Source organism: Palaemon carinicauda, chromosome 28 (genome assembly GCF_036898095.1).
Source record: "Palaemon carinicauda isolate YSFRI2023 chromosome 28, ASM3689809v2, whole genome shotgun sequence".
Lineage (NCBI taxonomy): Eukaryota > Metazoa > Arthropoda > Malacostraca > Decapoda > Palaemonidae > Palaemon > Palaemon carinicauda.
The window spans coordinates 11,461,775-11,481,168 of record NC_090752.1 but is presented as its reverse complement, the minus strand read 5'-3'; the positions used below and the strand labels follow the sequence as shown (position 1 = coordinate 11,481,168).

Genomic DNA, 19,394 nt, shown 5'->3' with positions numbered 1-19,394 from the left:
GTATATTTGATGTACTTTATTTCACTTCTCTTTATCCCAGCTCTAGAAAAATTAAAATTGAGATACTGTACATACTATACTATATATCTTACTATAAATTGAGTTTTTTCCGTAACTGGAATACAAACCACACTATTTAATAGGCGTATTACTTTCGGCATAGATGAAATGACGAGCCATTAAAATTTAACGAAGGTTTACTACCCACACCGCTAGTTAGGGGGGGTAGGGGAGGGTAGCTTGCTACCCACCCCCTCACACACACACACACCTGTGCTTGAGCTCACTTTGCTCTCGGCTTGGATGGTAGTCGGACGTGTCCGCTTTCATCCTCGCTGCCATTGGCAGCCATTAATGCTTTTCTTGCTTTTCCTTTTATAGTTTGTGTGTGAAGTTGGCCTCTGTTATTATGCTACCTGCCCTGGATTTCCCGACCGCCCCTGTGGAACATTCATGTCGGCGGTCGAGACCGATCCTCACACCCTTTGTCCTTCCTGTAGGGGCCAAAGGTGTGATAGTGATAACAGGTGTAGTGAGTGTAGGGAGTGGTCTACCTCCCAGTGGGAGAGGTTTTCGCGGCGACGGAAGTAGTAGTCCAAACGGGATATTTCTCCTTCGAAAGTTTCTTTGAAAGGAGAAAAACCCAAGGCCTCTTCTTTCGTTGCTCTAACCTCCTCCGAAGCTCCCACTCAGTCGGTCTCTTTCGAGAGACTGTCGAGTGGTAGCGTAGTCCGTTGTACTGTTTACCAAACTCGGGGTTCGAGAGATGGCGTTGCTTCCCCTATGCAGCTCCACCTCTCCCCCCGGGGGAGGATTTGTCACTAATCCCTCTCTTTCAGCTTTGGTCCTCCTTGGGGCTCGAAGGTTCGCCCTCCAAGGAGGTCTTACTTGACTACATCCGATTGGGTGCCGCTGTCAAGCAATCGCCGCCTCTGACAAAGGTTGATCCTCTGTTGATTGTCGACGTTGTGGTGTCAGAGGTATCCAATGCGGTATCACCCATCACCTCTGCCTCTTCAAACCCTACTGTAGCTGACGGCTTAGTTTCTCCCGGTCCTGTTCAACCAACGAGGGAGAAGCTAAGTCCAACAGTGTCTCCTGCTGGTGTTACGGAGACTCCTCTTCGGAGGACTACAGAAGGTCAGCTTGCTGATCCAACGGCCCCCAGAGGGCGCATCCGTCGCAAGGCTCACCTTTCTCTTCGCCAGAGAGGCCTTCCTTCACATGCGGTGAGGAGGCGCCTCTTTGATTCTACATCTTCGTTGCAGTCCCCCGCAGAGGAGCCTCGTCATCGATCACTGACTGTTCCTGCTTTGGTCCTGGACCTTTCTGCGGATTGTTTGCGGTCCCCTTTGGTGGAAGGTCGTTCTTGCAAAGGACACGTCGACCTTCCACCCGACAGACCTGCCGACCTGCTGTCGCCCTTCCTGGATGCAGATGCGCGCTACGCGCCAACAAAACCTGACTTCCACGCTCGTCAGGCCTCATCAACTAACCCTAATACTGTACAGGGCATCAAGGGCGTATGCGCCAACGCGCGCATACATCCCATCAGGAGCCCAGCTCTTCTACGCGCTATACTCACACTCATGAGCGTACGCGCCCACGTTCTCCTGCACGCCAGGCTTTGCCTGAGCAGACACGCCCACGTACAGCTGCGCACCAACCCTCACCTGCGCTTTGGCGCTCTCCTGCGCGCCAACGCTCTCCCGCGCGCTAGCGCCCACGCCCAGCAGTCATCTCTCCTGCGCGCCCATGATCTTCTGATCCGGGCGCTATTGGGAAGTCAACTAGGTTGACTTCTCCCACGCGCCAGCACTCGCCTGCGCGCCAGCTCTCGCCATCGTGCCAACGCTTGCCATCGCCTGCACGCATCCACGAGGATACGCGCGCTCGCCCTTGCCCATCCTCTCCTGCAGTTGTGCGCTCATGAACAGCACAGGCTTCAACTGCGTGCCCGCGCGCCAGGGGTCTTTCTCCTGCGCGCGCGCCCTACGACTAGTTCAGGCTCACGCGAATTTTCACCCGCGCGCCCGCGCACTCAACGCCCTGATCCTACGCGCGCGCGCGAATACTCTCCCCCATGCGCGTGCCAACAGTCTCCCGTACGCGGTCCTGTGTACCCACAGTCTCCCGCACGCGTCCTGTGCACCATCAGTCTCCCGCGCTTGATTCTCGATATTCTCCACCGCGCGAGCACCATTACGCTCCCCCGCGCGAGCGTCAATATCCTCCCGCGCGCGAGACTGCTGAGCTACGCACGGCAAGGTCGCCATCATCTCATTCCCCTCCCCGCAAGCGCATAACAGCGTGCATTGTGGCAGAAGGGAAACATCTTGAGGGGTCCAGGATCCCTAAGCCTTTCCAGGCAAACCCACCAATGAGAACTCCTCCCAGGGATCCTTCAATTCCTGCCCCTTCAAAGGGAATATCAGACAGCGCGTCTGTCAGCCAATAGCCCTGGTTCGGTGCACTAATCAGAGCCGTTACACAGGCGTTCAAGCCTGTTTTCTCTGAATTAGGCCACAGATCCTTGGTTGTTTCCACCCCTTTGAAGAGAAAAAGAGGAGTTCCAGACGCGGTAACTTCTCCAAGGGCTAAATTGACTCCACGTAAGCATTCGAGGCATGTTCCTTCTGTTCCCCAGACTCTCTCTCCTTCCCTGTCGGACGAAGATTTCTCGTCCTCAGAGGAATCACGTGAGGTGAGACTTTCCCCCATTGCACCAATGGGGGAAACCTCTCCTCGCGCTGAGGTGTCTTCTCAGGTGGGGACTGGAAGGAACTTACCATCTTCTTCAATGTTAGTCCTACATCCTTCCCAGGAAGGAATCTAAGAACTCTTAGGACATTACCAAAGTCCTCTATAAGGACAAGGATGGAGCCAACTAGCCACTCGGAGAACGTCCGCGACTCTCCCCAAGAAGAGCCTTTGGGGACAGGAGACTTCGCTGCAAGTCCTACGTCAGGAGGAGAACAGCAAGAGTCAGAACATGCGTTTTGGCAATTTCTGACTAATGAGGCCTCTCAACGGGTTTTCCGACCCAAAGATCCCTCCTCGAGAGGTAAGAGTACCAGGGACAAGATCGCTGTACAGCTCTCCGAGATGTCCTCCTCCAACCGTTCCAGTGCCACCAACAAGCTCCTTCCTCCTCCTCGCGTACAGCAGAGGAGGTACTTTGAGATCCTTAAGGAGCCTTGTGTAGCTCTTCCGCTTCACCACTCGTTGGAAGAGCTGACCAGGGGAGTCCCTCTTGAGAGAGACTCCAACCGGCAGGTCTCATTCTCGGCAACCGAGATCCTTAACCAGGAGAAAGTTGCGAAGTGTGCTATGTAAGCCACTTCGTGGCTCGACATCTGGTTAGGGACCTTAGGTATCCTAATACGTTCTGAGGACTTTTCCAAAGAACGTACTAGGAAAGCTATGGAGACTTTCCTTCTCTCGGGTACTCGCACGATCGACTTTCTGGCCCACCAAGTCTCGAACTTGTGGGCAAACACCATCCTGAAACGTCGGGATGCGGTAGCCGAGAGATTCCATCAGAAGGTCCCTAGCGCTGAGATCAATAGGCTCAGACATTCCTCTTTAGAGGGATCCATCCTGTTTGAGCCTAAGGATGTGGAACAGGCCGCTGAGAGGTGGAGGAAGTCTCATCAAGACTCCCTCCCTCATAGGGCTTTAACATCTAAGCCCTATAGGGCTGCACCACAGCAGTCCTGTCCAGCCAAGACCGCTAAAACGATGACAGCAGCGAACACCGTGGTGTCTAAGCCCTTTCCTGTCAAGGATAGGAAAGGCAAAAAGTCCTCCAGGGGAGGCAAGAATCCTAGAGGGAGCAGCCGAGGCCGCAAACGCTAGGATAGGCAGTCCCCCTGTATGTCCACCAGTGGGGGGATGCCTACAAAGTTGCTCAGACAGGTGGAAGCAACTTGGGGCCGATTCCTGGACGATTTCCATGATCAGTCAAGGATATCACGTCCCGTTCATAACATCTCTACCTCCCCTGACGACGAATCCAGTGTCATTGAGCTCCCTTGCCATGGGATCGGCAAGGGGGCAAACCCTTCGGGCAGAAGTCCAGACCCTGTTGAAGGGCACTCTCCAAGAGGTCCTCAACGAATCTCCAGGCTTCTTCAGTCGACTCTTTCTTGTAAAGAGGGCGTCTGGAGGCTGGAGACCAGTCATCGACCTCTCAGCTCTGAACAAGTTTGTCAAACAAACTCCGTTCAGCATGGAGACGGCGGACACGGTCAGACTAGCAGTAAGACCGCAAGACTTCATGTGTACACTGGACCTAAAGGACGCGTACTTCCAGATCCCAGCCCATCCGTCTTCAAGGAAGTACTTAAGATTCAGCCTAGACAACAATAAGTACCAGTTCAAGGTGCTGTGCTTCGGTCTTTCCACAGCACCTCAAGTTTTCACCAGAGTGTTCACCCTAATATCATCGTGGCACACAGGATTGGCATCCGTCTCCTCCGCTATCTGGACGACTGGTTAATCCTTGCAGACTCTGTGTCATCCCTTCTTCAACACCGAGACAAACTTCTGAGACTTTGCCAAGATCTGGGGATCATGGTAAATCTCGAAGTTCTCACTGCTTCCCACTCAAAAACTGGTATACCTAGGCATGATTATAGACACCAATCTCCACAAAGCCTTCCTATCATACGACAGGATAGCAAGGCTGAGAAAGGTCGCAAGTCCTTTTCTCAGACGAGAAGAACTTCCAGTCCAATATCGTGGTTACTTCTCCTCGGTCACCTATCATCGCTGGCCCGTCTAGTTCCCATAGGTCGCCTCAGGATGAGATCCCTCCAGTGGCGACTCAAGTCCCGGTGGAATCAAGGTTACGATTCCCCGGACGTCCAGATCTCCATGGGACCTGCGGAACTGACGGACCTCCAGTGGTGGGTGGCGGACGAGAACCTATGAAAAGGAGTGGATCTTCTCGTCCTCCCCCCGGATTTGATGCTGTTTTCGGACGCTTCAAAGAAAGGGTGGGGGGCCCACGTGCTGCACCACACGACCTCAGGCCTTTGGTCAGAGTCAGAAAAGTATCTCCATATAAATCTCCTAGAGATGAAGGCCGTCTTCCTGGGCCTTCAACAGTTCCAACAGTCCCTGGCAAGTCACTCTGTGGTGGTGATGAGCGACAACACCACAGTAGTGGCCTACATCAACAAACAAGGAGGTACTCTTTCGCAGCAACTATCCCATCAAACAGTAGAGATACTGAGATGGGCCGAAATCCACTCGATACCACTATCGGGACGCTTCATTCCAGGCAAAATTAATGTGCTCGCCGACAATCTGAGCAGAGCATCTCAGATAGTAAGTTACTGAAGGGTCTTTGGATCATCTAGTAGCCAACAAAGTCCTGACTTTGTGGGGTTCTCCGACTGTGGATCTTTTCACAACGGCCCTGAACTTCAGGCTCCCGCTGTACTGTTTCCCAGTCCCAGACCCCAAGGCTCTCAGGCAAGATGCGTTCCAACAACGGTGGGACAACATCGATGTTTACGCCTTTCCCCCGTTCTGTCTGATGAGAAGGGTGCTCAACAAGACCAAAATATCGGTCGACCTATCAATGACCTTAGTAGCTCCGCTATGGCATCACGCAGAGTGGTTCCCGGACCTTCTGCAGCTCCTGACGGAACTCCCGAGAGAACTCCCTCCTCGACACAATCTTCTCAGACCATCTCTTACTATGCCCAGTAAGGAGTTTGAGGCTATACCTCAAAAGAACATCTGCAGTCCGTCCTCATGTGCCAGCACTATTTGTCAGCACAGGAAGGACTAAGAGGAGGGTCACCAAGAACACCATCTCTGCATGGATTCGTAGGGTCATTGATCTGGCCTTGAATCCAGATCCTCCTCTGTCACGTCGCCCTAGAGCACATGATGTCAGGGGCATAGCTACGTCCCTGGCCTTCAAAAGAAATTTCTCGGTGAAGCAGGTTCTTCAAGCGGGGGTGTGAAAACGCCAAACAACGTTCACAGCCCACTACCTGCAAGACTTGACCCACAGGAGGCTCGATACGTTCTCTATCGGCCCTGTGGTGGCTGCACAATAGCTGGTTTAAAACCTCAAGCTCCTTATTGGACAAGTAGCAGAAGGTTGAGGGCATTGTTACCCTGTTTTAGTCTGCATGAATGAAAATGTTTGACTGGCCCTTATTCTTTTCTTCATCATCCCCTCTCATGGGTAAAGCAGCATCCTGGGTTCTCTGCATAGCTGACCTCAAACCACTGCAGGTAAACCATGCTCCCTTGTGTTCCTAGTATTAAGGTTAATACCGTTACGTCCCCATACCCTGACGAGGTGGTATGGGGAAAGTCCTATTCTACAAGTTTCCATCTAAAGAACTTCAGAACAATTTCGTAGGACGAGTCACACTTCTTCGTACCTTCACACACAGCTTGCGTATGCCGCAGTTCTTGCGTAGCAAGGCTCTAGCAAGGTGCAGGGACTCCTTATTTCTTGGGTGCTTACACACTCAAATAACGAGTCCCCGGGCAAAGCCAAAAAGCCAGAACTGGCTGGGACGTCCTCCCTTCCTAATAGGAGAGTCACCCCTATTAAATAACGTGGTTTGTATTACAGTTACGGAATAAATGACAAATTTGTAGATAATTTGTATTTTTCCTAACTATACAAACCTTAGCTATTTAACCAAACTTGCCCACCAGCCCTATCCCCCTTGAAGTCCTACCTCCAAGCGAAGTGAGCTCTAGCACAGGTGTGTGTCAAGGGGGGGGGGGGGGGTTAGCAAGCTACCCTCCCCTACCCCCGCTAATTAGCGGTGTGGGTAGTAAACCCTCGTTAAATTTTAATGGCTCGTCATTTCAGCTACGCCGAAAGTAATACCCCTATTAAATAGCTAAGGTTTGTATGGTTAGGAAAAATACAAATTATCTACGAATTTGTCATTTTGACTTCAAGTTGTTAACCTCCATTTTCCCTTCCTTTCTTCTATCTCGCTGGGAAAATTGACGCTGAGCAGCCAGCCATGCCTCGTCGCCCATATTCATTATTATTTCTATACAAATATAAACCTTTGTCCTGTAATAGGAGATGGATTCAAGCACAGCTGGAACTCTGCAGTTAAAACTTATAACAAAGTGTTGGCAGTAGCCAGTATATATACCAGCTGGTGGAGGGGAAGCCCCACTCCCCTTCCGATTCACTGAATTGTCTACTTCACTTTTGATTCCCGCTGCTGTCTAACACCGACTTGCTATTGGTGTCTGCAAACTTGGCTTTGAAAAATTCTTTTGTTCTCTTTTCATTATGTGTTAATGCTTGCTAATGTCAAAGGCAGACCTGGCCGGAAGTGTTGGGAAAATATAGCACTTTTTATGAGTGGCAGGGAGGTAGATCCTCATATTTTGTGCCTTTTGTGCAAGGATCATGTTTGCAGCTTGGATTCTCCCTGTTAAGAATATTGTGAGTAGTCACCTTTCCATTGGGAGGTATGGCAGGCAGCTGAAAAAAAGGCTACGCATGATTCTTCTCTCTCGGGTCCATTCTCAAGGTCAAAGAACCTGGCCAGACCTCTTTTTTTTCAACCTTTGGTACTCTGCCCTCTGTTTTCCATAGCGAAAAGGTGAGCCTTTCCCTTGGGAGGAGTCTCCTGAAGTTTTAGACATGTTTCTACTGTACTATATTTGATGACAATGTGATATACCTTTGGAATTCACTGGGATTGCAGGGTACTGTACTTACTCCAGAGAAAGGCAAGCTTTAGTACTTAGGCTAATCCCTCGATGGGAAATAATACTTCAGCATCTTATGACATTGAGATTGGGTTTGATCTTGGTCGGCCTGCTAGTACTTCACCCTTGAATCATACTTTTTTGTCTAACCCCTTACAAGTTTTACAAAGGAAATGGTATTAGAAGAAACAACTTCTCCTTCCTGGAAGAGATACAGTATACTTCTATGTATGATGAGTACTCTTGCTCTTACAGATCTTCAAAGTGATCCGCTTCCTCCCCTGCTAATGTGTTCTTTAGAATAAAGTTATTATAATTATTATTATTACTTGTTAAGCTACAACCCTAGTTGGAAAAGCAGTATGCTATAAGCCCAAGGGCCCTAACAGGTGAAGAGATCAAAGGAGGCCTTTACATACAGAAGTCTTGAACATTACCTGATCCTTATCGGATTTTGGGTTCTTGCTCTTTGGAGCTCCAGATCTTTCATGTATTGTGCCCAGATAGTCTGCAACAATATGAAGCTTGGAAGAGGTCAGGAGTGAAACCCTTTTCACTAGATCCTCATCCTCAGAGACATGAAAGGTCTAGATCCCATAGATGCATGGCTTATGTTAACAACTATGGTGTGTCACCAATCGAGTTTGACTCCTCCAAACGACTACCTTCAGATCTAGTGTCCCCTAAAGGTGTTAGTCATAAAAGAGTGACGGACGACACTTCTTCACTCTTTCAGATGGTTTCAATATGAAAGGCGAGTAAAGATAAGAAAACAGCAGCAAAGTAATCCTCTAGTTCCCCTAGGCTCTCAAATAAGAGAGATTGTGATGGTACCTTTTCTCCTAGTTTGCAAGCTACTGGCAGACATGGGAGTTCTATAGTGTAGGGCAGAGTTTTGCCTGGGAGATCATATAATACCCCAGTTAGGGGGAACTGAAACTAATTGTTAATTTCCGACCCTCTTTGGCACCGACCAGTGCCTGTGTCTGGACAAGAGGAAGACAAGCGATACAATTCTTCTCCAGAGAGGACTGAATTCTCCCGAGTCAGTTAGAGGGTCAAAAGATTGAAGGCAGAAAGGTTGCAGTGAACCAATTTTACTGTGCATCCCAGGGTTCGAGAAGAATTGAGCTCCCTTTGGTCGAGCTAGCCAAGAAGGCATTCGACCAGGTCAGTATGTATGTTTCAGCTCACAAAGCCTCACTAAAGGCAGACCATTCTTATAAGATCCTGGCGCCAGTTTTTTCTTGGCATGAGCGTTATGTAACGCAGGGCTTTCATCCCTCTCCACTGCCTCTGGATCAGGCGGTCACTATCCTCTGTTGGCTGAAAGGCTAGCAGCTCAACACATTACATTTATAGCCTTGGAGGCCTTGAATATGGAGACCCCAGAAATGTCAATCCTTCAGGTGGCCTCTTGTCTAGACCACTGGTCAGGAACGGTGGGATACTTAGCCTGTCTGGAGGTAAATGAGTAGAAATTTTGATTCACCAGGTGACTAATCAGTGGGCCAACTGGAATCTGAAGAAAGAAGACAAAGTGTCCTTTGTCTACAAGGCAAGTGGATCAGAGAAAGATACTAAACCTAATTAATTCATCACTTCAAATACCTTCCCTGTTTCTCTTGGAGCAGGTAGAGTTGACAGCTGAGAAGTGGAGGAAGTTGAATCAAGACTCGCTTCGCCACCAAGCCGTATCATTTAGGAGGCCACAATCTTCCTCCATAAAATACCTCTCAGCCCTAAAAAAGTTCATCCACCAAACTCAGTTCTGGGTGAAGATGCCCAGCAGTCGAACATGCAGCAAGCATGAATGACTTTATGATGTTGCTCAATCTCAGAGATGCATAATTCTTAAATCCTCATAAATCGTTCTTCGAGGAAGTATCAACGCTTCGTCCTAGGGAGCAAAGTCTTTCAGCTCAAAGTTCTTTGTTTCAGGCTGACTACGACCCCCCAGGTATTCAGACTGTTGTTTACGTTGGTGTCAGCATTGGCTTATGCCCACGAAATTAATCTGATCCAATATCTAGATGACTGGCTAATATAGGCAGACCCAACTTTCTCATCACTGTGACAGTATCATTTTGCCATAATCTGGAGATTTTGATAAATGTAGCTTTCTCCTAAGCAAACAATAATATATCTGGGCATGAATATAGATACGGTAACAGGGAAAGTTTATTCATCCTTAGACAAAGTAAATTAATTCGGGAAAAGTAGTTCGTCTTTTCATTCATCAAACACAGATACTAGATTACGACATCCTTAAAGAAACTTACTCCTCACTATCGCCTCCATCTACAATGGTGTCTAAAGAGACACGCAAACTACAGACTCTCCTTGGGCGCTGGTATTGTTCGAGTACGACACCAAACTTGTCCTACTTTGGTGGATAGATAGAAGAATCTGTTTCAGTGATCAGATATTCTTTTTACAGATTCATCAAAGATAGGGTGTCGGGCCCATCTCATGAACCATCTGGCATCAGGAAAATAGTCACACGAGGACAAGTCTCTACATAATGTTTTAGAGTTAAAAGCAACTTGCCTAGTACTTCAACATTTCCTGATTCTCTTGGTCGGTCCCTCAATTGCATTGATGAATAACGATGAACCATTGCGGCATGTCAACAAGAAAGGCAGCACAGTATCACAGACTTGGTGTCAAATAATTTTGTTGTTGCACAAATTGGCAGTGTGCAATGAAGTAGTTCTGCCAGCCTGGTTCATTTCCGGCAAGAGGAATATCATAGCGGACACGTCGAGTTGGAAGGGTCTGATAGTTGGGTCAGAATGGTCTTTACATCCCCAAGCAGCAAAGAAGCACCTGACTTTGTTGGGTTTTTCGACAATAGAGATGTTAGCGACAAGCCTCAACAGAAAGCTGCTAGTCTAATGCTTAGTGCCAAATCGAGCAGCAGCACTCGAGGACATGTTCCAGCATCTGTGTGACGGCCTTAAAGTCTATGCTTTTCCTCACTTTTTTGCCTCCCTTGAGGCTATAACTTGGAATCCTATGTAGATGCATGTAAGACTCATCTTTAGCTAGCAGCTTTTCTTCTATTGATGTTAATTAGAAATGTTCATTCCACCACCTGATTTTGTTGGGTTTCTCGACAATAGAGATGTTAGCGACAAGCCTCAACAGAAAGCTGCTAGTCTAATGCTTAATCGAGCAGCAGCACTCGAGGACATGTTCCAACATCCGTGTGATCGCCTTAAAGTCTATGCTTTTCCTCACTTCTTTGCCTCCCTTGAGGCTATAACTTGGAATCCTATGTAGATACATGTAAGACTCATCTTTAGCTAGCAGCTTTTCTTCTATTGATGTAATTAGAAATGTTCATTCTACCCCCTCCTTACAAGGGTGGAGGATGGATATGTTTCGTCAAACCCATCAAATTGTTTATACCTTACTTTACACACTTAGTAGTCTATGAAAAAGATATTTTCTTTTTGCAACAGACTTGGTTACCTGGACTGTGAACCTTATGGTACCTTTGACCCTGTTTCGTTAGATGTCTATGATGCCAATCTCACCTTACCAGGTTTGAGATCGGCAATCCTGGGTTTTTAGCGAGCCAGTTTGGTAATAGGGACTTCCTCCCACTTAAGAATGAGTCTCCTATTAAAGGACAAAGGTTTGTAATCATGTAGGAACAAATAGAAATTTTTAAAAGTAATGTGTATTTTACCTAATTATACAAATCTGAGTCCTTAGACTCAACTACCCGCCATCACCTCTCGGAGAGTCCCAGATGCAATCAAACAACTGTTCACTGTATCAGCTACTGCCAACACCTCGTTAAGTTTCAACTGCTGGGTTCCAGTTGTGCTTTAATAAATTTCCTATTAAAGGACAGATAGTGTGTAGTTAAGAAAAATACAAATTACTTTCGAAATTTGTGATATTTAATCCAATCTAATCAAATTACGTAGTGCACTGTACATGTTTTATACACTTTTCATTTAAAAATTTTCCATACCCTGCAGCCACAACAAACTCAGCAGGCATTCCAACAACCAGCAGCTCCTGGTCATGGAATTCATCAGCCCCATCAAAACCAGCATGTTCTTCACAATCCAAACTTGAGCCAAGAACGAGATCACATCAAAGATCATCTGGAAGTACCCATTGACACTTCTGGTATGTCAGAGCAGGAACTCCAGTATCATTATTTCAAGATGCATGATGCTGACAATAACAATAAACTTGATGGACAGGAACTCATTAAATCCTTGTTTCATTGGCATGATGCTGCTAATCACGAGCCAGGGAAGACTGGTCATGCTGTTCCCGAAGCAAAGCTCTTCACTGACGAAGAATTGGTAGCTATGATCGATCCCATTCTAGATCAGGATGACAAAAATAAGGATGGGTTTATTGATTATCCAGAGTTTGTCCAGGCTCAACGAAATGCAGCATCTGCAGCTGGTGCCAATGCGGTTTAGGATGCAAGTCAATTTTAGACGGCAATTGTTTTGGTAATGGATTACTGGTAAGAATGATTAAGTGTTTATAGTTATTCAGAGTTGTATAAATACTGTTCTTTTAACTTATTATGTACAGCACTAGAAAATAATTTTTATACAGTACAGTATAATGCTTAAAATTATTGCTTTATCATACAAATCAACTACAATTTATTTTAGGTACAGTATTACTATGGTTTAATGTATTTCTTTAAGAAATTAACTGTACATTCCTGTCTGTTAAGACAGTTTCTCTTGATTACCATTGTATGCCTGTACAGTTGAAAAGTGAGTATTAGAAGTATTTTAGATAAAGTAGAAATAAAGTTTACAAATTTAGGTTGAAGATGCAGTATATTGGTTGAAAGTGAATATTGTTGTCTCCATTTTTTTATGTGATGAATGCATTTTGTGTATAAAAGTATTATGAACAAAACTAATATTAGACCAGGGAATTAGTAGTGGATCTCATTTAAGAATCTTCTATATTAGGTAATTCTGCACAAATTAAAAAAAATTGTCTCAAAGGGGTCACACATCTTTTTCTTGTTTTTGTTATTCTTTAAAAGTTCCAGCAGTAGCAACCTGATGTGACAATGCCCAAAAGATAGTAAAAACGAAGTATTACAATATTGTACTTTTGTTTTGTAGAATTAAAATTATACTTCATAGCCAATTAGAAGTACAGCACAAGGTATCCACAATAAAGTTTTAAAACAAGAAAATGTTATAGCATTAGTAGCAGATTTTTTACAAAGATAATTGGTTAGAAATTAATTTTTTTACATATTCTCGTTAATAAAAATGTCAAGAAAATTACTTGTTCCATTGTCCTTTTCTTAATTTTACAGTACAGTACATACTAGAAAGCCCCATTTGGATAAGTTCTCATGCATTGTCTTTTGTTATCCTTCATTGTCAGGTAACATTTCAATGCTCATTAATGTCCCCTCAAAAAGGACTAGACTGAGATGTTGTTTATGTATGATTTATGTTAGTTTAACCATGGTATGGTATTATGCATGTTTTTATACCATTGGTGTGATGTTTATACTAGTATAGCTCAGTATTACAGTATTATTACTATGTTTTACCAAATATAACAAGATACTTTCGTCATGGTAGTAAGTAGTTATATTAGCATTATAGTACTTGTTGTAATGAAGTGCGATGTGTCTTGTTAGTAATAGTACAGTATAATTAATGGACTTTCATCTTGGTAGAATTTCTAGGCATGCTACTTTTAGGTGATGATCATCAGTAATTGTAATTTTTGCAGTAGTACTACTGGTCACATAAGTATTAAGAAATATACTAAGAGGAGTTAGAGCCCATGGCCTTTTATGCATACCTCTGCAGTATAGATGTAGTTTTTTGTTGCTGTTGAGGGATTAAATTGCTAAAATTATATGGTGGATGTAATCATTTTGTCTTCGTAGTCTTGCCTTTTTATACTTAACCAGTAAATGTTGAAGTGGAAGTAAAATTTAGAATGGCTCCACTATATTTTTTTAAAAGGAAATTTGCATACTCCAGAGGAGCCTTGTAAAGGAGGCAGAGTACAAATTACAAAACAATTGACAAAGTAGTTAATAGCAATATTTTGTGTGTGGGTGGGGGTTAAGATCACGAGGATTTGGCTCTAGGTAATCTGAAGAGTACCTTGATAGAAACGGAAGGTGTACTCATGATGTATCAACGTTCTTTTTGAGAGATGAACACTTAAGCTATACGGTATGCATTTAACTAAATGGTTTATTTGGAAGCTCATAAACGATAAAAACAATGAGAATAGCGCCAACGTAACCCTGCATGTCGTAAGAGGCGTCTAAAAGGGACGGGATGAGGGGGCTGCGAACCCCCTCTCCTGTATTATAATCCTGTGAGGCATCAAAGAGGTGGAGCTGGGGGGGAGAGTGACTGCTCCCCGCACTCTAGTTTTGAGGTGTTTGAATGTGCGTGGATGTAGTACGATAGAGGGTAACAGATGTGAGATTGGAAGTATGTTTAGAAATAGAAGGATGGATATAAATATGTGAGATTGGAAGTATGTTTAGAAATAGATGGATGGATATATTGGCTTTGTGTGAGATAAAGATAAAAGGGAAAGGTGAAGGATGTTTGGTGAAATGCCTGGTAGAGTATCTAGGATTGAAAGGGGAAGAGCAAGAGAAGGTGTGGCTTTATTGCTGAGTGAATGGATGACAGGTAAAGTAGTGGAATGGAAGGAGATATCATCTAGGTTAATGTGGGTAAGGGTTAGGTTGGGTAGGGAATGTTGGGCTTTTGTCAGTGCGTATGGGCCAGGTTGTGAGAAAAGTGAAGAAGAGCGGAACGAGTTCTAGAATGAATTGACTAGGTGTATAGGAGGAGTGGGTAGAAGGAATTATGTTGTTGTCATGGGAGACTTAAATGCTGGAGAGGTAGAAGGTGTCATTGGGAATATGGCGTACCAGGTGAAAATGAGTGATGAGAGACTGGTAGATATGAGTGTTGAACAAGAGATGGTGATAAGTTCTAGATTTTTCAAAAAGAAAGATAAAAAAAAGTATACATGGCTAAGAGTGGCAAATGGAATAGTGGTAGAAAGGGCGTTAATGGAATATGTGTTAACTAAAAGAATGTTTGGAAGATTGAAAGACGTGCACATGTTTAGGGGTATGGCTAACGGTATGTCTGATCATTTTTTGGTGGAAGGAAAATTAGCTGTAGCAAAAGAGTGGGGGAATAGAGTAGGTAGATGTAAAAGGGAGCTAGTGAGGGTTGAAGAGCTAATAAAACCGGGGATAAAAAGTAAATATCAAGAAAGGTTGAAAATGGCATATGACGAAATGAAAGTAAGAGAAACTGGTAATTTAGAGGGGGAGTGGAAGTTAGTAAAAGAAAATTTTGTTGGGATTGCAAGTGATGTATGTGGCAAGAAGTGTTTTGGAGGTATCATGAGGAAGGGCAGTGAATGGTGGAATGAAGGAGTGAAGGTAAAAGTGGAAGAGAAAAAGAGATCTTTTGAAGAATGGCTGCAGAGTAATATTGTAGAGAAGTATGAAAGAGATAGAGAGAAAAATGTGGAAGTAAAGTGCAAGGTAAGTGAGGCAAAGAGGGCAGCTGACCTGAGGTGGGATCAGGGATTGGGTCATTCATATAAAGAGAATAAGTAGTAGTTTTGGAAAAAAGTGAAGAGAGTAAGGAAGGCTGGTTCAAGAATTGAGGAGACAGTAAAAGTTGGAAATGGAAGGTTGTTAAAAGGAGAGGAGGCAAGGAAAAGGTGGGTGGAATATTTTGGAAGTTTACCGAATGTTGAGGATAATAGGGAAGCAGATATAATTGCTGTTGCTGGTGTTGAGGTGCCGGTAATGGGAGATGAGAATGAAAGAAAGATTTCAAGAGAGGAAGTGAGGAGAGCACTAGATGAAATGAGAGTAGGAAAAGCATCTGGTATGGATGGTATGAGAGCCGAGATGTTGAAGGAAGGGGGTGTGACTGTACTTGAATGGTAGGCGAGATTGTTTAATGTGTGTTTTGTGCTGTCAATGGTACCAGTAGATTGGGTTTGTGCGTGTATTGTACCACTATATAAGGGTAAGGGAGATGTGCATGATTGTTGTAATTCAAGGGGTATTAGTTTGTTGAGTGTAGTTGGAAAAGTGTATGGTAGAGTACTGATTAATAGGATAAGGATAAAATAGAGAATGCAATCTTAAAAGCACAGGGTGGTTTTAGAAGAGGTAGGGGTTGTATGAATTAGATTTTTACAGTTAGGCAGATACGAGAGAAATATTTAGCAAAAGGTAAGGTGTATGTTGCGTTTATGGATCTGGATAAAGCGTATGATAGAGTTGATAGGGAAGCAATGTGGAAATGTGATGAGGTTATATGGAGTTGGTGGAAGGTTGTTGCAAGCAGTGAAAAGTTTCTACAAAGGTAGTAAAGCATGTGTTAGGATAGGAAATGAAGTGAGCGATTGGTTTCCGGTGAGAGTGGGGCTGAGACAGGGATGTGTGATGTCGCCGTGGTTGTTTAACTTGTATGTTGATGGAGTAGTGAGAGAGGTAAATGCTCGAGTGTTTAGACGAGGATTGAAACTGGTAGACGAAAATGACCATGAATGGGAGGTAAATCAGTTGTTGTTTGCGGATGATACTCTACTGGTTGCAGACACAGAAGAGAAGCTTGGCCGATTAGTGACAGAATTTGGAAGGGTGTGTGAGAGAAGGAAGATGAGCGTTAATGTGGGTAAGAGTAAGGTTAGGAGATGTACGAGAAGGGAAGGTGGTGCGAGGTTGAATGTCGAGTTACTTGAGGAGGTGGATCAGTTTAAGTACTTGGGGTCTGCTGTTGCAGCAAATGGTGGAGTGGAAGCAGATGTACGTCAGGGAGTGAATGAAGAATTCAAAGTGGTGGGGCCAGTTAAGGGAGTAGTAAAAAAATAGAGGGTTTGGCATTAATGTAAAGAGTTCTGTATGAGAAAGTGATTGTACCAACTGTTGATGTATGGATCGGGGTTGTGGGGAATGAAAGTGACGGAGAGACAGAAATTGAATGTGTTTGAGATGAAGTGTCTAAGGAGTATGGCTGGTGTATCTTGAGTAGATAGGGTTAGGAACGAAGTAGTGAGGGTGAGAACGGGTGTAAGAAATGAGTTAACAGCTAGATTGGATATGAATGTGTTGAGGTGGTTTGGCCATGTTGAGAGAATGGAAAATGGCTGTCTGCTAAAGAAGGTGATGAATGCAAGAGTTGATAGGAGAAGTACAAGAGGAAGCCCAAGGTTTGGGTGGATGGATGGAGTGAAGAAAGCTCTGGGTGATAGGAGGATAGATGTGAGAGAGGCAAGAGAGCGTGCTAGAAATAGGAATGAATAACGAGTGATTGTGATGGTTTCGGTAGGCCCTGCTGCTTCCTCCGGTGCCTTAGATGACCGCGGAGGTAGCAGCAACAGGGGATTCTGCGTTATGAAGCTTCATCTGTGGTGGATAAAGGGGGAGGGTGGGCTGTGGCACCCTAGCTGTACCAACCGAACTCGGTTGAGTCCCTTGTCGGGTTAGGAGGAACGTAGGGAGGAGAGGTCCCCTTTTTTGTTTCATTTGTTTGATGATTGCTAGCCCTTAAAATTGGGGGAAGTGTCTTGGTATATGTATGTATGTATAAACATAGATTCATTTAGCTGCATGTGTTTAGTTGCTTTGGCTGAATTTTTTTTTCTCGTTTAATTTTTTATTTAACAAAATCAAACCTTTTACAATAAAATTATGTAAAGCTACTGCATTCTTAAGAAATATAGAAGGTTGCATGACAGATGTCTGGTCCAATCACGACAATACTGTTCAGCTCCTGAGCTGGGCCTTGAACACATCTTTTCATGATCCTCTTCTATTTTATCCCAGGAGGAAGAGATATAGAAACTCTAACCTCTCATCACAAACTTAAGGGTTATGTCATTATTCTCCCCACCCCCCTCCATGAAATGTAGGAGGAAGAAAAAAGACCATCCCCCAGTAAGTGACATCATTTACCTACACACTTTGTTGAAGTCAAGACTAGGGGGAAAATCAGTCTTGAATGTGATATTGCTATCCAGAACTTTTCTCAGGAGCTCTAAAGGCTTTAAGTCGACACCTGATGATGAGTTGCATCCTACTCCAGAGGCCCCAAATTTCGTAGGCAGCCAAGACTTCCCAGAGCTTGTTAAAAGCATGGGAAGCTCCCATGCTGCTGAGCGGTGTGTCATTTCTCTAAATCTTAGCTCAAGGCTAAATAGTGGCCTTTGTTGCAAAGCAAACTGGGTGAAATCTCTGTGAAGATAGACAAGGGAGTCCGCAACCTGCTGGAGATACTCCGACCAAAGAAATGCCCCTTTCACATTGCCAATACTGAAACTAAGGAATTTTCATATACTAACCTGGATAATTTAGCTAGCCCTGTTTCTCAATAACTCGCCCAAATTTTTACCACATTTGCAAACCTGATACCTCCTATTCTGTCCTGCTGTTAGTAACATCAACAGCTGAGCCGCAAGATCATGCACCTCCGTATCCAGTTGCGTAATACCAGAAGTGGAGAAAGGTGGGTGGGACTAGCAAAATTATCATGGTAAGTATTATTAATATTAATTTGTTCCAACACGGAGTACTTACCTCGAACTACTTTCTTAGGAGTATCTGGGGATCTCCCAACCGACCAGAATTTTGTGTAGTTTCCCCTATCTCCGTTTTCTTTAGTGGGTACCTCTGGCGGAGGAATACGCGCCATGAGGCGACCCGGGGTCAGAGAGCGTGCTCGGCCAGGTATCGACCTCCAGTAAGTTTCTGGCCGCACTCTCTCTTCACCCAGTGCGACCCTGTGTCCCCACGCGGTCCCCATGTGTTCAATCTTTAACCTTATCCACCTCTTTCCTCTGTGTCCCTGTGTCGATTGGTGCTTTAGTGTTTCGTTATGGAGCATCCCCATCGTTGCCCCGGGCCTATGGCCGGTAAATCTTGTGGTGCTTTTCTCTCCAAGCCGGAGGTCGACCACCACACCTTGTGTTCGTCGTGTAGGGGCAGTGTTTGTTCCCCTACAGCCACGTGTCCGGAGTGCAAGTCTTGGAACGAGATCCAGTGGGTGCGCTACGGCACGAAGAAGAAGAAAGCTACCTAGAGATCGCCTAAGAAGTCTTAGCGTCGGCCGATGCCTCGTCGGAGAGGGGTTCCCTACCGCCTTCCCCTACCCAGAGTAGGGGACGAGGTAAGTCCGTTGCGGGGAAGCGGCCCATTGCCCTTCCCCAGGAGTCTGAGATGTCTGTTGGTGGGGATGTTGTGCCGGTTAAGGCAAGTGGGGTGCCTGAGGGAGGGTTGGAAGTGTGTTCAGGAGACGAGGTCCTGGTGCCCGCAGGGCCCATCTCTTCCGACGATACGATGTGGGGAAAGCCTGCTACGGCCTCTTTCCCCCGCATCTTGGGTGTGCATTTCAGGTACTTCAGCGACCGGGGGAGACGCCGAGAAGGAAGGAGAATCACCGAGTTCGGATCCCGTCGTCCGGGCGCCTCCGAGGACAACCTTCAGGTCGCCCGTGAGACTGGAGGAGTTCGACACCTGGTTCGCCCACAAGAAAGTTCCTCGGTCTCCCCCGGCGCCGTCTTCAACGCTCCCGCCCGTCTTTCTACAGCCCTCTTCGCCAGCGGACCGGCACGAAGATCCCCCAGCAACTCGAGACACGTCAGAC

The 19,394-nt window shown here is 45.5% G+C and overlaps 1 protein-coding gene across 1 annotated transcript in view; it reads left to right on the top strand.

Moving 5' to 3' along the window:
* Window positions 1-13,010, top strand: part of LOC137621461 (lymphotoxin beta receptor inhibitor-like) — a 28,342-nt gene extending 15,332 nt beyond the window's left edge. Inside the window, exon 3 of the mRNA XM_068351785.1 lies at window positions 11,715-13,010. Coding sequence (XP_068207886.1) covers window positions 11,715-12,173 — 459 coding nt within the window. The 3' untranslated portion in view covers window positions 12,174-13,010. The remainder of the gene's footprint in view (window positions 1-11,714) is intronic.
* Window positions 13,011-19,394: the final 6,384 nt, after the last annotated feature.